This window comes from Geotrypetes seraphini, chromosome 2 (genome assembly GCF_902459505.1).
Source record: "Geotrypetes seraphini chromosome 2, aGeoSer1.1, whole genome shotgun sequence".
NCBI classification, from domain to species: Eukaryota; Metazoa; Chordata; class Amphibia; order Gymnophiona; family Dermophiidae; genus Geotrypetes; species Geotrypetes seraphini.
Window position 1 is genome coordinate 225,614,121 of NC_047085.1, and position 14,848 is coordinate 225,628,968.

General features: G+C 42.5%; 1 protein-coding gene across 1 annotated transcript in view; it reads left to right on the top strand.

Annotated features, from left to right (window-relative positions):
* Nucleotides 1-14,848, top strand: part of DDX47 (DEAD-box helicase 47) — a 58,786-nt gene that overhangs the window by 31,920 nt on the left and 12,018 nt on the right. Inside the window, exons 9-10 of the mRNA XM_033935033.1 lie at nt 9,975-10,112; nt 13,385-13,455. Of these exons, the coding sequence (XP_033790924.1) occupies nt 9,975-10,112; nt 13,385-13,455 (209 nt within the window). The remainder of the gene's footprint in view (nt 1-9,974; nt 10,113-13,384; nt 13,456-14,848) is intronic.

The window sequence follows — 14,848 nt, forward strand, 5'->3', positions numbered from 1 at the left end:
GGGACCCTGGTTTAGAAGTACACGGAGGGAAGGGGGTGTTCAAAAAGACGTGCATATGCCAAACTTTGGGGGGGGGATGAAGAAATAATTGGACACAAGGGATGGTGTGGAGGAGGGATAGAGATACTGGATAGGAGGGTAATTGGGAAAAGAAAGGGAGAGATGGTGGACTCTGGGGTGGTGGGGAAGGAGGGAGAGATGCCGGATGAAAGGGTAGTTAAGAAAAGGTGGATCTGTGGAGGGAGATGAAAAAAAGAAAAGATACCAGACTTCCTGGGGAGGGAAGGGAAATGGAAAGGGAGGACAGAGTTGGCAGATGGATGATAAAGGACGGCATTTGCGAGCACATTGAGAGAAATGGCCTACTGAGAACAAGCCAGCACGGATTCTGTAAGGGAAGGTCATGCTTAACGAACCTTCTGTACTTCTTTGAGGGAATAAGCAGTCGGGTGGACAATGGGGAACCCGTCGACATCATTTACCTCGATTTTCAAAAGGCTTTCGACAAGGTGCCACATGAAAGGCTGCTTAGGAAGCTGTGGAACCACGGGGTGGGAGGGGATGTGCACCGATGGATAGAGCACTGGTTGTCGGGTAGACTGCAGAGGGTCGGAGTAAAGGGCCAATATTCTGACTGGCGGGGAGTCACGAGCGGTGTGCCGCAGGGATCGGTGCTGGGGCCGTTACTCTTCAACATATTTATCAATGACCTGGAAAAGGAGGCAAAGTGCGAGGTTATAAAATTTGCAGACGATACCAAACTGTGCGGCAGAGTTAGCTCCAGGGAGGAGTGTGAGGACCTGCAAAGGGACCTAGACAAGCTGGAAGACTGGGCGAACAAATGGCAAATGCGCTTTAACGTGGAAAAATGCAAGGTCATGCATATAGGGAAAAAGAACCCGTTGTTCAACTACAAATTGGGGGGGGCATTGTTGGGAGAAAGCAGTCTTGAGAGAGACTTGGGAGTGCTGGTGGATGCATCACTGAAGCCATCTGCACAGTGCGCAGCGGCCTCAAAAAAAGCCAACAGGATGCTGGGCATCATAAAAAGGGGCATAACAACCAGGACGAGGGAAGTCATCATGCCACTGTATCGAGCGATGGTGCGTCCGCATCTGGAATATTGCGTTCAATATTGGTCGCCGTACCTCAAGAAGGACATGGCGGTACTCGAGAGAGTCCAAAGGAGAGCAATGAAACTGGTAAGAGGGCTGGAACACTGCCCATATGCCGAGAGGTTGGATAGGCTGGGGCTCTTCTCTCTGGAAAAAAGGAGGCTCAGGGGTGATATGATAGAGACCTTCAAGATCATGAGGGGCATAGAGAGGGTGGATAGGGACAGATTCTTCAGGCTGAAGGGGACAACAGGTACGAGGGGGCATTCGGAGAAACTAAAGGGAGATAGGTTCAAAACGAATGCAAGGAAGTTTTTTTTCACCCAAAGGGTCGTGGACACTTGGAATGCGCTACCGGAGGACGTGATTGGGCAGAGTACGGTACAAGGATTCAAACAGAGACTGGACGGATTCCTGAGGGATAAAGGGATCGTGGGATACTGAGAAAGCTAACCAAAAAATAAGTATAGAAACCCGACCAGGTCGTGCATGTGCAAGACCGGAGGGCTAGGACTTTGATGGGAAGATAGCACTCAATGGGAAACCAGGGTGGCATGGGGGCCCCTTCTGGTGATTTGGACAGGTCGTGACCTGTTTGGGCCACCGCGGGAGCGGACTGCTGGGCAGGATGGACCTATGGTCTGACCCGGCGGAGGCACTGCTTATGTTCTTATGTTCTTATGGTTAGCACGCAGAAAGAAGAAAGAAGGAGACCCTGGCAAGCAAGTTATCAGAAGAAAACCAGAGCCTTGGACCAACAAGATTTGAAATATAACCAGACAACAAAAGGTAGAAAAATTAATTTTATTTTCTGTTTTGTGATTATAATATGTCAGATTTGAAATGTATATCCTGACAGAGCTGGTGTTGGACTGCAAACGTGAGCTAGGATTTAACAGAGAGAGGAAATGTCCTTTTTGTTTCTTTATTTTATTTACACCACAGTGCCAGTGTGGTTAGGAGAAGCCAAAGGGGGTGAAAAAGCTATAAAACCCACCAGGAGTTTTGAAAAAAATCACCCAACTGGGCAGGAAAATCGAATTGAAAAACCAATTCAATAGGCTGAATCGAATCGAAATTTTTTTTCCTGAATCTGGCAGCATTAGTTTGCGCTACTGTCTTAGACTTTAGGACCTGGGATTGGGGAGAGATGGCATCCTCAGTACTTTATAATGCAAGTGAAACGAGGATTTGGTCAGACTTTAGAAGGGTCTGCAGAAAAAAAATATTGTATAGGCCGGGGACATGAAACAGCAGGAAATGGGAACTTTTCTTCCTTCTATTTTTGTGAATGGAAAGGCTGAGGATGTCAGAGAGTTCAGTTAAAATATGTGCTTTATAAGAAAATATAATAATGTGTTTTATAAAGTTTATAGCATAGCTGGCCTACCCAGTGAGGTGTTTCTAGTGGTGGTGGTGGCAGCAGCGTGTCAATGTGTTGAGAGGAAGAGGTGGTCTGGGAAATTCTGCTGAGCAAACTCCGGGCCCATTTCCACCCCCCAGTTAGTCCACTCCACTCAACTGGTTCACACACTGAGTGGGTCTTTGGGTGTTGTGTTGGGATCTCTTCCAGTGGTTTATCAGTATCTCCTTCTGGTCCAAGGAAGGAAACTTTGTTATCCTTAGCATTGACCTACAGAATATGTTTGTAACAGCGCTGCTTGTGTGGCATTAGGCTATGTAGTGATCGAAAGAAAAAAAACAGACCTTTGCACATTTTTGCACTATATGGTGGGTGTATGAGGAGATTCACATTTCCTGCACAGCTAAGTCCATGTGAAGTTACCTTGTGCTGTATTTGACATCTAGCAAGGTCTCTGTTTGAAAGGAAAGATCTAAACTTAAAAATGAAGTGGCCAGAAGTTATGGTAAAAGCAGATAGTGTAGCTGGTTTTAAGAAAGATTTGGACAAATTCCTGGAGGAAAAGTCCATAATCTGTTATTAAGACATGGGGGAAGTGTCTGCTTGCCCTGGATCAGTAGCATGGAATGTTGCTACTCTTTGGGTTTTGACCAGGTATTAGTATCCTGGATTGGCTACCATGAGAATGGGCTACTGGGCATGATGGACCATTGGTCTGACCCAGTTAGGCTATTCTTATGTTATGTTCTCATCTGTAGGGGCCTTTGTTTTCACTTCTTATTTTAATGTATTTTTTTTCTGGGAACTTATCAGTGTTTTTTATAATGGGAACAAAAATGGAAGAGAATTAATGTGTGTGGGATGAGGGGGGTAACTAATTTCTTCAGCTAAATAATTCAATCCACTTCAAACAGACATAGGAGAACTCACGCACCATTCACACACCCTCCAACCAAAAACGTCAAAAGGAAAAAAACTGTTCGACAACCTCTTAGCCATTCGAGCTGCAACACTCGACCCCCAACCCTACAACCAATTGACATCGACCACATACTGCAAAACCTTCAAAAAGAAATAAAAACCCTTCTTTTTAAAAAACACATAAAACCGAACTAACACAATCGGAACTGTCCCAAGCATCACCTGCAACTACTCCATATGTACTTCTGATGTCATGACAATTCAGACATAATTTATGTTATGTTATGTTTGGAATATAAGAAAATTTTCACTGCCTGTTTCTATTCTGACCATTTATTCCGTTTCATGGTCATTACAAAAAATATTTTTTTACATGGGGGGGGATGTCAAAAAATGATGGGCCCCGGGTGCCACATACCCTAGGTACGCCACTGCAGGTGGGTTACAATAAAGTTGCATTTTGTCAGTACATGGGGTGCAGGTGGGTTACAATAAAGATGCAAGGTGCAAAGTATAAGTTAGTTTCGGACCTTGGATTGGGGGACGAGGTGTGGAAGAGGGTCGTGGTGAGGAAGAGTTGGGTATGGGAATTTAGAATTTGTTAAACAATCGAGTTTTCAGGGATTTTCTAAAGTCTGCGTATGTAGTGGCCTCAAGTATGGGTTTTCCAAGCCATGTGTTTAACCTAGCTGCCTGGAATGATAACATTCTATCTAGAAACTTTTTGTATTGGTAAGATTTCAAGGAGGGGTAATTAAATAGATTTGTTCTGCGAGTGCTCTTGTTGGACTCGTTGGGGGAGAACTGGGAGATTAGGTAAGATGGAAGAATCCGAAAGACAGCTTTGTAACAAAAACAAGCAAACTTGAAGAGGACTGGATTCTGTGGATAACCAGTGGAGTTTCTCATAATAAGGGGTAATGTGTTCCCATTTTTTTAAACCGTGGTTTAGTCGGATTGAGGTGTTCTGAATTAATCTCAGCTTGTTGAGGTTCTTTTTATAAGCTCCTAGGTATATGATGTTACAGTAATCTAGGGTGCTTAAGATGGATGATTGTACTAGTAAACGGAAGGACTTTTCATCAAAGAATTTTTTAATAGTGCGAAGTTTCCATAGAACCGAAATACATTTTTTAAACAGTAGGTTTGTGTGGTTTTCCAGGGTTAGGTGTTTGTCAAGTGTTACCCCCAGAATCTTTATGGTTTGGTCAATTTTGTATTCTCGGCTCTGTAGGTGAATTGTATTTTCTTTTATCTTTTCATTGGGTGATGCCAGGAAGAATTTGGGTTTTTCTGTGTTGAGTTTCAGTTTGAAGGCCATCATCCAGCGCTCTATTTGATTTAGGATGTTGGTTAAGGAGTTGGTGAATTGTGACAGGGCGGTTAGCGGAATCACTACAGTAATGTCGTCTGCGTAGATGTAGAAGGTGAGCCCTAGGCTTTGTAGCAGGTTTCCTAATGAGCTGAGGTGTATTTATGCCACAGAGGTATTTAAATTTCTCAATCAAATCTCCCGTCCTGCATTTCTTTCAAAGTATACATATTGAGATCTCTTAGTTTGTCCTTATAAGCTTTAAGATGAAGGCTACTGACCATTGTAATAGCTGCCCTCTGGACCGACTCCATCCTGTTTATATCTTTTTGAATATGTGGTCTCCAGAATTGGGAATGAGGTCTCATCAGAGACTTTTACAGAGGTATTATCCCCACTTTTTCCTGCTGGCCATTCCTCTCCCCTTACACCCAAGCATTCTTCCAGCTTTTGCCGTCACCTTTTCTACCTGTTTGACCATTTTAAGAAGATCACATACGATCACACCCAAGTCCCACTTTTCTTTCATCACAAAAGTACATTAAGAACATAAGAATTGCCATACTGGAACAGACCGAAGGTCCATCAAGCCCAGTATCATGTTTCCAACAGTGACCAACCCAGGTCCCAAGTACCTAGTTATATCCCAAGTAATAAAACAGATTTTATGCTACTTCCCTTAAGAATAAGCAGTAGATTTCCATAAAGCCATCTCAATAATGGCCTATGGATTTCCCTTTTAAGAATTTATTTAAAACTTTTTTAACCCAGCTAAGCTAACTGATTTTACCACATTCTCTGACAATGAATTTCAAAGGGGTTACCTTCAAAAGCTTATCATAAAAAGCATTGAGTTAGTCCAATAAAAAAAATGTATTATCTTATTTCCTCTGTTTTCTGTTTTATATATTACCTTGCAAAGTGGACTAACACGGCCACCACACCATTTCACTCACATTGTATGAAGAAATATTTTCTCTGGCTTGTTTTAAATCTACTACTTGGTAGCTTCATTGTATGCCCCCTAGTCCTAGTATTTTTGGAAAGAGTAAACAAGTGAGTCACATCTACCCTTTCTACTCCACTCAGCATTTTATAGACCTGTATCATATCACCCCTGAGCTGTCTCTTCTCTAAGCTCAAGAGCCCTGGCCTCTTTAGCCTTTCCTCATAGGGAAGTTGTCCTATCCCTTTTATCCTCTTCATTGCCCTTCTCTCTGCCTTTTCTAATTTTGCTATATCTTTTTTGAGATATGGCAACTAGAGCTGCACACAGTATTCGAGGTGCGGCTGTTCATAGAGTGATGCAAGGGCATTATAACATTTTCGTCTGATAATTCCTAACATTCTTTTTGCTTTCTTAGGCACTGCCGCACATTTTGCTGAGGGTTTCCACGAATCCTCAGTGATGACACTTAGATCCTTTTCCTGGGCAGTGACTCCTGACACAGAGCCCAGCATTGCGTAGCTATAGTTCGAGTTCCTCTTTCCCATATGCATCACTTTGCACTTACATTGGGCATCAAAATGGCAGATGATGTTTAGTCTCACAAGGTCCTCTTTCAATTTTTAATTAGGGCCAACCTAAGATTCCGGTTGGCCCAGGTGCCTAAGGCCCCTCGGCCAATCAGGGTTAGGCCCCTCCCCGGTACATCCCATAATGCACTGGGAAGGGGCAGGTCCACCTCATTCCGATGGAGGTGGGCCTGCCGGACAGACATAGGAAAGACCCAGACGGCCATACTAACAGGTTAGAAGGGGGTCCGGGGGGGTTAGGAGCACTGTTCCCTCTAAGCTGTGCGCTTGTGCACGTGCACACATCTTGCCGAACCCACGCACACAAATTAAAATAGCGCGCACTATAAAATAAATTTTTGCCTAAAATGATTTTCACTGCTAAAATGAAATGTTACAAAAGACCAGCTGTTCCGATTTCCGATTTATTACATTTATTGAAGCGCTATGATATAAATTTTAAGTCATTCACTTGATTCCGCTATCTTTGGCAGTTGAACTTGACACGTCATGTGCCCCATAGGGCCATAGCCTATGGCCCATAGGATATGAAACACTTCTGATTCTTTGACTTCCTGAAGTTCCACCATATTATTTATTTCGTGGAATCATAGTGTGCAGCGTGGTACTGCGGTTGTATAACTGTATTCGTTTATTAAATTGCAATCAGATATAACTCTTAAAATGTCTAAACCACGAATGGTGAAAAGTGTAAAACGCAAGAGTGCTGCAACAGCTTTTAGGTCTGAATGGCTTGAAGAAATTGTTGAAACGGAGACACCAGAATCTCGAAATACAATGCGTGTTCAACTGTGTGAAATATTTATCTATGACGAAGACAATGGAGTTGTGTGTTGTTATTGTCAAGATGCCAAAGCAACTGGAAAATTCTCTACTGGAAAAATATGGGATGATGTTTGGAAACTGGACTTTCTGAAACGCCATCTATCAAGTAAGTCTCATACTGACAGTATTAGGAAACTCAGAAGTAAAAATCCGAATTTAAGAGGGGGACTGGTTAACATGTTGCTTGAAAGCCCAACCAAAAAAGAAAACAGGCATATTAGTAATGAACGGAAACGTTCCAGTCCTGATGAAATTAAAGTTCTTGTCAACAGTGTTGTGCTGGCCATTAAGATGAATATCTCAATGCTCTCTGTTCAAGATATCAATGAGCACATGGCGAAATATGTTAGTATACCTGATAGCTGGAGAAGCAAAAACTATGCGTTTGAATTTCTTGGAATTATCAATGGCATCGTACAAGATGATGGTATGGCAGACATTAAATTAGCAACGTATCATACGTTAACTGTTGATGAAAGCACAGACATTTCTGTCAACAAGTATTTAATACTCTACTTTAAGTATCGGCCAGTCAATTCAAATGAGTATAGGACATCATTTGGTGGGATGCTACAGTTGGAAGCATATGATGCTACATCAATAGTAACAGCAATTAGGGAATTCTATAGGAAACATGAACTTGACCTGAATAAAATGGTTATGTTCACCTCTGATGGTGCCTCTGTTATGGTGGGCAAAATAGATGGTGTTGCAGCACAGCTGAGAAAAGACATTCCACATTTAGTAAAACAACATTGTGTTGCACATCGGGAAGATTTGGGACTTTCTGATTCATGGAAAGAAGTAAAATTGATGAAAGAAGTAGAAACTGTAATGAGAACTGTGTACACGGTGTTCTGTCCGTCTTCTACTAAACGATGCAAATTTTAAGAAATAGCAGATGCATCTGAATGTGAATCAATTGCTTTCAGACCTCTGAATGAAGTGTGCTGGTTATCTAGACACTTTGCACTTAAAGCAATTATTCGAAATTATGATCCCCTGTTAAAATATTTTGAAGAAGACAAAGATAATGATCCTATTGCAAAGTAAGAAGCTGAACAGTGAACAATTTCATATTACACTTGAAGTTTTGAATGATGTCTTATCAGAACTGGCTTCCTTAACCATGGCATTTCAAAAACGTGGTTTGACACCATTAGAAGCTTATCATCTTGCACAGAGTGAATTGAACAAACTTCGAATGCAATACTTAGGCGACAAGGTTAAGTGGAGTGATAAAGTCAACAGTCTTCTTGACAACAGGATGAGGTCTGGAGAAAAAGTTTCAGTGGATAATAATTCCATATTAACCTTCATCAACATCCTATGTTTGCATCTGGGTGAAAGATTTCCTGAAAATGAAGTTGAGGAATGGTCTGCTTTTGACTGTACAGCAATATCACAATGCGACTTTGACTTCGGAAATGGACATATCAGATCTCTTTGTTTAAAGTATAAACAATTTCTTCTGGAGGAAAGTATTATTATTAAGCAATACAATGACTTTAAATTCCTTGTTGCAGAAAAAATCAAAAGCAATCTGATAAATAGCTTTCCAGATATGACAAAATTTGTATTTCAGAATGATCAATTTGCAGATTTAGCAAAATTGATGGACATTGGTGCCACATTCTTAGCATCTAGTTCAGATTGTGAGCGTGGTTTTACTCTAATGAACAATTTGAAGACTAAACAAAGGAATCGTTTACATTTAAAGCATTTGAAAATGCTGATGTGTGTTAAGAGTCACCTTCAAGATGGAGGCTCAACAGATCTTGACAGAATTTATTCGGACTGGATAAATATGAAAGATCGCAGGGAAAACTTTGAAAACTAAATTACTGTTATTTTCTAAATTTTAAGTATAAAGTACAGTGATACCTTATTTATAGGTAGCGCTCAATGAAACATTTCAGTGAAACATAATTTATGTTTATTGAAATGAGACTTTATGTTACATAAAGTGTAACTAAAATTACATTGTGTTTTCGTAATTCAGACTAAACTCAAAGACCTGCCCATAAATGCCCATAATTGAACTCCGGGCCCTCTGGCAATCATTTTTATAGCGCACACAAATTTAGTTTTTCTTTAAAATGTGCACAGATGAAATTTTTTGCACACACAGCCTATGAAAAATTAGAGGGAACATTGGTTAGGAGGTGTTCTAGTGGGGGTGGGGGGCCACACAATCTACTGGGTGTGTTTCCAGCAGGAGGGATTGGGCATCCCTCCTGCCGCGTTCAGGCGAGTCAGGCGGCCACTGATGTGGTCGCTAAACTTTTCGCGGCAGGGAAATCCCTTGCCCTGGTAAGCTTATCGGCTGCATCTACTTATAACCCGATTCTCTAACCGGTGTCTGTAACATGGATGTCAGTTAGAGAATTGGGTTCACTTTAGGCGGCCTTAGGCCCGATTCTATATATGACGTCCGTCGGCTTCTGAGACCTGGCGTCGTATACAGAATCCGGACCTTAGTGTGCTGTGGCTCAAGAAGGTTTGCAGGACACTGCTCTAAACTGTACTGTTTATTCAGATTTTTGTAATCCAAATGCATAACCCTGTATTTTTTTAGCTTTAAAACTTTAGCTGTCAAATTCCAGACCATTCTTTAAGCTTTGTTAGGTCCTTCCTCATATTATGCACACCATAGAGGGTATTTGCTGGCCACTCATTGCCATAATCTCCTTCATGGCAAGATTGAAAGCTCCATATTCATGCAAAACTGCAACTACTTATGTCATTTAGCGCACTGTATATTTTGCTGGTTGCATCCTTTTGATGTGTTTTATCACCGTTCTCTGTATATATTGCAAAGACATTACCAGGCATATTGCATAGACATTACCAGGCATATTGATGCAATATAACCTTTACTTTAAAATGATTTCTTCCCCAGAACAAGCGATTGGGCTCCCTGAATAAATTCAAGGCCAAGTCTCGCTCCATTCTCTTGGCCACAGATGTGGCAAGCCGTGGATTGGATATTCCTCATGTGGATGTGGTGATAAACTTTGATATTCCCACGCATTCCAAGGTGAGCCCTGCCATTGCTAACTGCTGAGCTTTGGCATAGTTACAGTGCTGGGTGTCATGTGGTATAGAGAGCACTTGTTTCTTCCTTTTTGAAAGAACTGCTCCTACAAATACTTGTAAACACCCTTACTCCACATGGGAGGGATTATACTGTAGAAAGAAAAACAAAAGAGACGACCTGTGGTACTCAATCTTTTTATTCATTCAAGACCCGACATGTACATGTTTCAGCCGTTTGGCCTGTCTCAGGGGTCTACAAATATAAAATAATTCATAAACCATAAAAACCATATACAGTGGTACCTCGGTTTACGAGTGCACCGGTTTGCGAGTGTTTTGCAAGACGAGCAAAACATTTGCAAAATCGGTGCCTCGGAAACCGTGCATGGCTCGATTTACGAGCACCCCTGCAATCCGGCACCCCCCCCTGCGATCCGGCACCCCCCCAGCCTTGAACCGGCACCCCCCCGCCACGATCTGACCCCCCCGACACGATTGGGCACCCCTCCCGACACGATCCGACCCCCCCTCCCCCGACACAATTGGGCACCCCCCCCCCCGCCGCTTCTTACCCTCATCTGGGCACTCTTGAAGATCGGCCCTCGTCTGCTGGGCCTTGAGCATCTGAGCATGCTCAAGGCCTGTGAGTTCACGTTCTGAACGTGAACGTGAACTCGCAGGCCTTGAGCATGCTCAGATGCTCAAGGCCCAGCAGACGAGGAGTCCGATCTTCTAGAGTGCCCAGATGAGGGTAAGAAGCGGCGGGGGGGTGCCCAATTGTGTTGGGGGGGGAATGTCAGATCGTGTCGGGGTGCCCAATCGTGTCGGGGGAGGAGTCGGATCATGTCGGGTTGGTGCCCGATCGTGTCCGGGGGGGGGATCGTGGCGGGGGGGGTGCCGGTTCGAGGCAGGGGAGGTGCCGGATCGCAGGGGGGGTGCCTGATCGCAGGGGGGGGGCCTTCGAGGGGAGCAATGCCGGTTCTCGGGGGGGGGGGGAACGCATCAAAGCGAGTTTCTATTATTTCCTTTGGGGAAACTCGCTTTGATAAACGAGCATTTTGGATTACGAGCATGCTCCTGGAACGGATTATACTCGTAATCCAAGGTACTACTGTATATATAAACACAGGATTAAAGATAATAAAATATTTAAAAAATGAGACATCACTTATATAAAACAAATTAAAAACATATTACATATATATGTCAAAACTATTTTATATGTTGTATTTTATATGTTGTCCTATGAGTTCATAATTTAAAAAGAGCAGTAGGTTCATTAATGTTTTCCTATATGCCACAATGTATTAAACATTTAACAATATGTTCTTGTGATTACAACGTTGCAAGACAAGTTTTGATTCATTATATCATGATCTGTACCACAATATTGTATTTATAATTCACATTTGTCTATATTCTCACATGAGCTGTAGTTTGCTTTATCTGTGGCAAACTTGTGTTATGTTTTTATATTTATATTCATATTTGTCTTTATAATTATTTTTGAACCTTTTAAGCATTAGGCAATCACTCTATGCAATTTCCTATGGGTATTCCCCTTTTCTACCTTCCTTCTTTCCTTTCTCTTCCCTCTTTCCCTTTCCCCCCTCTACTCCTTCCTCCACTTCCCCTTCCTCCCTCCCCATTCTTTTTCCTCTCCCCTCCCTCCTTTTCCTCTCCCCTCCCTCTTTTTCCTCTCCCCTCCCTCTTCCCTTCCTTCATCCCTACCCTTTTACACCCCCACCCCTTTTCCCTCCCCTTTTTCCCACCATCACTAAATACCCTCCCCTTTTCCCATTTTTCTCCTTTCTCCTCTTTTTTTTTTCCATCTTCCTTCCCCTTCTTCCTTTCCCCCTTTCTCCCCTTCCCTCCCCCTTTTTCCCTCCCTCTTCCCCTTCCCCTTTTCACCCTCTTCTCCTTTCCCCCCCTTCTTTTTTAAGATAAGATAGTTTGTTTTTGTTCTTAATTGTTTTAGTTTTTAAGATATAAAATAGTTTTGATATATATATGTAATATGATTTTAATTTGTTTTATATAAATGTCTCATTTTTTAATATTTTATTTTATATATATATATAGTTTATATATATATATAGTTTTTATGTTTTATTAATTATTTTATTTTTGTAGACCCCCTGAGGCAGGCCATATGGCCGAAACATGTAAGTGTCGGGTCTTGAATGAATAAAAGGATTGAGCACCACTGGTCGCCTCTTCTTTTTTTCTTTGGTCTACCTCGAGGAGGTAATATCTTTTGTTTGCATGTATGGATTATACTGCTGCTGGCTGCTCTCCCATATGTGATGGTTGTCTCTGGGAAAACATGGCTAAAGTCTAGTAACTTCAGCCATGTTTTCCCAGAGAGGGTCACATATTTTCCAGCTGTTGTGACCAATGGATTTCCGTCTCTGGTCACAAACAGTTTTTGGCTGGGCTCAGTTCTAGCTGGTAACCTAAAGGTGAGTGCAGATTATCCCTTACGTGAGCTCCACAGACCTGTGTTCATACATGATAGATGATAATCTTCCCTGGAAGAGAGTGGGATATTATAACATTAGTGTTGAGAACATTAAACTGCATCTTGAGGAAATGGGTAGAGAATTCTGGTGAAAGTTTTTCCTTTTTTTTTTCTTTCTTTTTTCAATATCAGATTGTAATCTTTTACAGGATTTCCTTTCAGTTCCTATATGGATTAAACTGAACCTCTTATGTGTTATTCTGTGCCCTGCTGCTTGCTGGTGGCACTGTACTCTGGGGGGGGGTAGGTTGCCAGAGTAGTCATGAAAGAGAAGATCGGGCTGGTGCTGCAAAGCACTGGCTTGCCTCCCACCATTTTTCTTTTATGTCCCTATTAAATTGGTTTCTCTCGCTGCTTGTCGAAGGGTAACATGCTGTGCAACATAGAGTATTATCCTCCCCCAAACAGCATGCAGCAGACTTGCCGACCAGAGAATATAACATTCAGAATAAGAATGTTAAAAAAAAAAAAGTTTACACTTCCTCTCCCCTGGACTCTTATTCTTTTTGCCAAGAAAAAGGGACCGTTATGTTTAAATTGTGAATCTCACTATTATAACAAAGGCCCTGAGAATTTATAAGAACTACTAAATTGGGTCAGATTGTAGGTCCATCTAGCTTGGCATCCCATCTCCAACAGCAGCAAGCAGCTGGAGCTTACAGAAAATGAGCAAGAAACTTAGTGTTCAGGGTGCACCCGATGAAGTGAACAACTCAGATTGTTCTGGCTCTTCCATTATTTTGTTTTTGCAGGATTATATTCACAGAGTAGGGAGAACAGCTCGAGCTGGCCGTTCTGGAAAGTCCATCACCTTTGTGACACAGTAAGTTACGTGCTGGAGGAAGACCAGCAACACTGATCAAACTTCCTTTGGAGAAAGGAATGGCCCATCCAAAAGCTGCTTTCTGTGGAAGCCCCTCCTTGTCATCTCCACTCATCTTAGTTTTTCACTTATGTCCACCCACTTAAGAAAGGAGGGGGGATTCATTTAGCCACATATACCCCTGCTATTTTGTTTGACTCAGCTCTCTGTTTACACAACACTGCCATTTACTATTTTGCTGCAATACGAGTTGTTTTTCAGTGTGTTTCTCAGTGTTTTGGTGAAAGTACTATTCTGATGAAAATTTAGCATAGGTGAGCAAAATGGCACAAGCAAAAAATAGCAGGTTGTACTTAACCAGCCTGGATGTCAGGTACGGAGTAAAGTAGTATAAGAAACACGGCTCCTGTTATGTGCTAGGAAATTGAAAGAAACAGATTTACATTGGAACTTTGCAAATGTGAATTTGCAGTTTTGATGAAGAAATGCCTGAAACAGAGAGAGTTTTTATTATAATTGTGTTACAGGAGCACACTTTATCCCAGGACAAGCAGGCAGCCTATTCTCAACAATGAGTGTCGTCATCCACGGAGCCCGGATGTGGACAGCTTCGCAAGCAGATTGTTGAAGAACTTTTAGAAAGTTTGCGACTGCCTTACCACACATGCACAAGTGCCCTCCCGCCCGACGCAGGGCGCGCGTCTTCTCAGTTTTCCGCGGAGCCAAGAAGTCCTATTTCAACGTTCTGCACTAGACTCAGTTCTGCTTCGTGCCTTCTCTCACCACGGCTCGTGTTTTATTTCTTTACAGGATTGCTGTGTTTTTCTTGCACGTTTTATTTTTAAAAAAGTAAAACTTAATTTGACTTTCCTTTTCTGTCACAGTGGGGCCTGCCTCGTGGCCTCAGCCTGCGTGCTTTGATCTGGCTAAGGCTATTTTTTCGTTTATGTCCCGGCCGGTCACAAGCTTCAAGAAGTGTAGCTGTTGCCAGCATGCAATCTCCCTCACAGATCCACATAGGTGGTGTCTTAGGTGTTTGGGACCTGACCATTGTCCGGAGTCGTGTGCCCGCTGTGCTACCCTACAACCTCGAGCCCTCAAACATCGTCGAAATCAACTTTCCCAAGTCCCAGCTACAGCCCTCTCAAAATCTACAGTTCATCGGAGCTGTCTTGGGACACTATACAACTCAGAGCATTCCTTCCTCAGAAGCATCAGGATGCTCTCATTCACCTTTGTCACAAAGTGTCAACCCTCACTTCACTGTCAGCGAGACACATGATGGTTCTCCTAGGTCACATGGCCTCTACAGTTCACGTGACTCCTTTTGCCAGACTTCACCTCAGAATCCCTCAGTGGACCCTGGCATCTCAGTGGGCTCAAGTTTTCGACC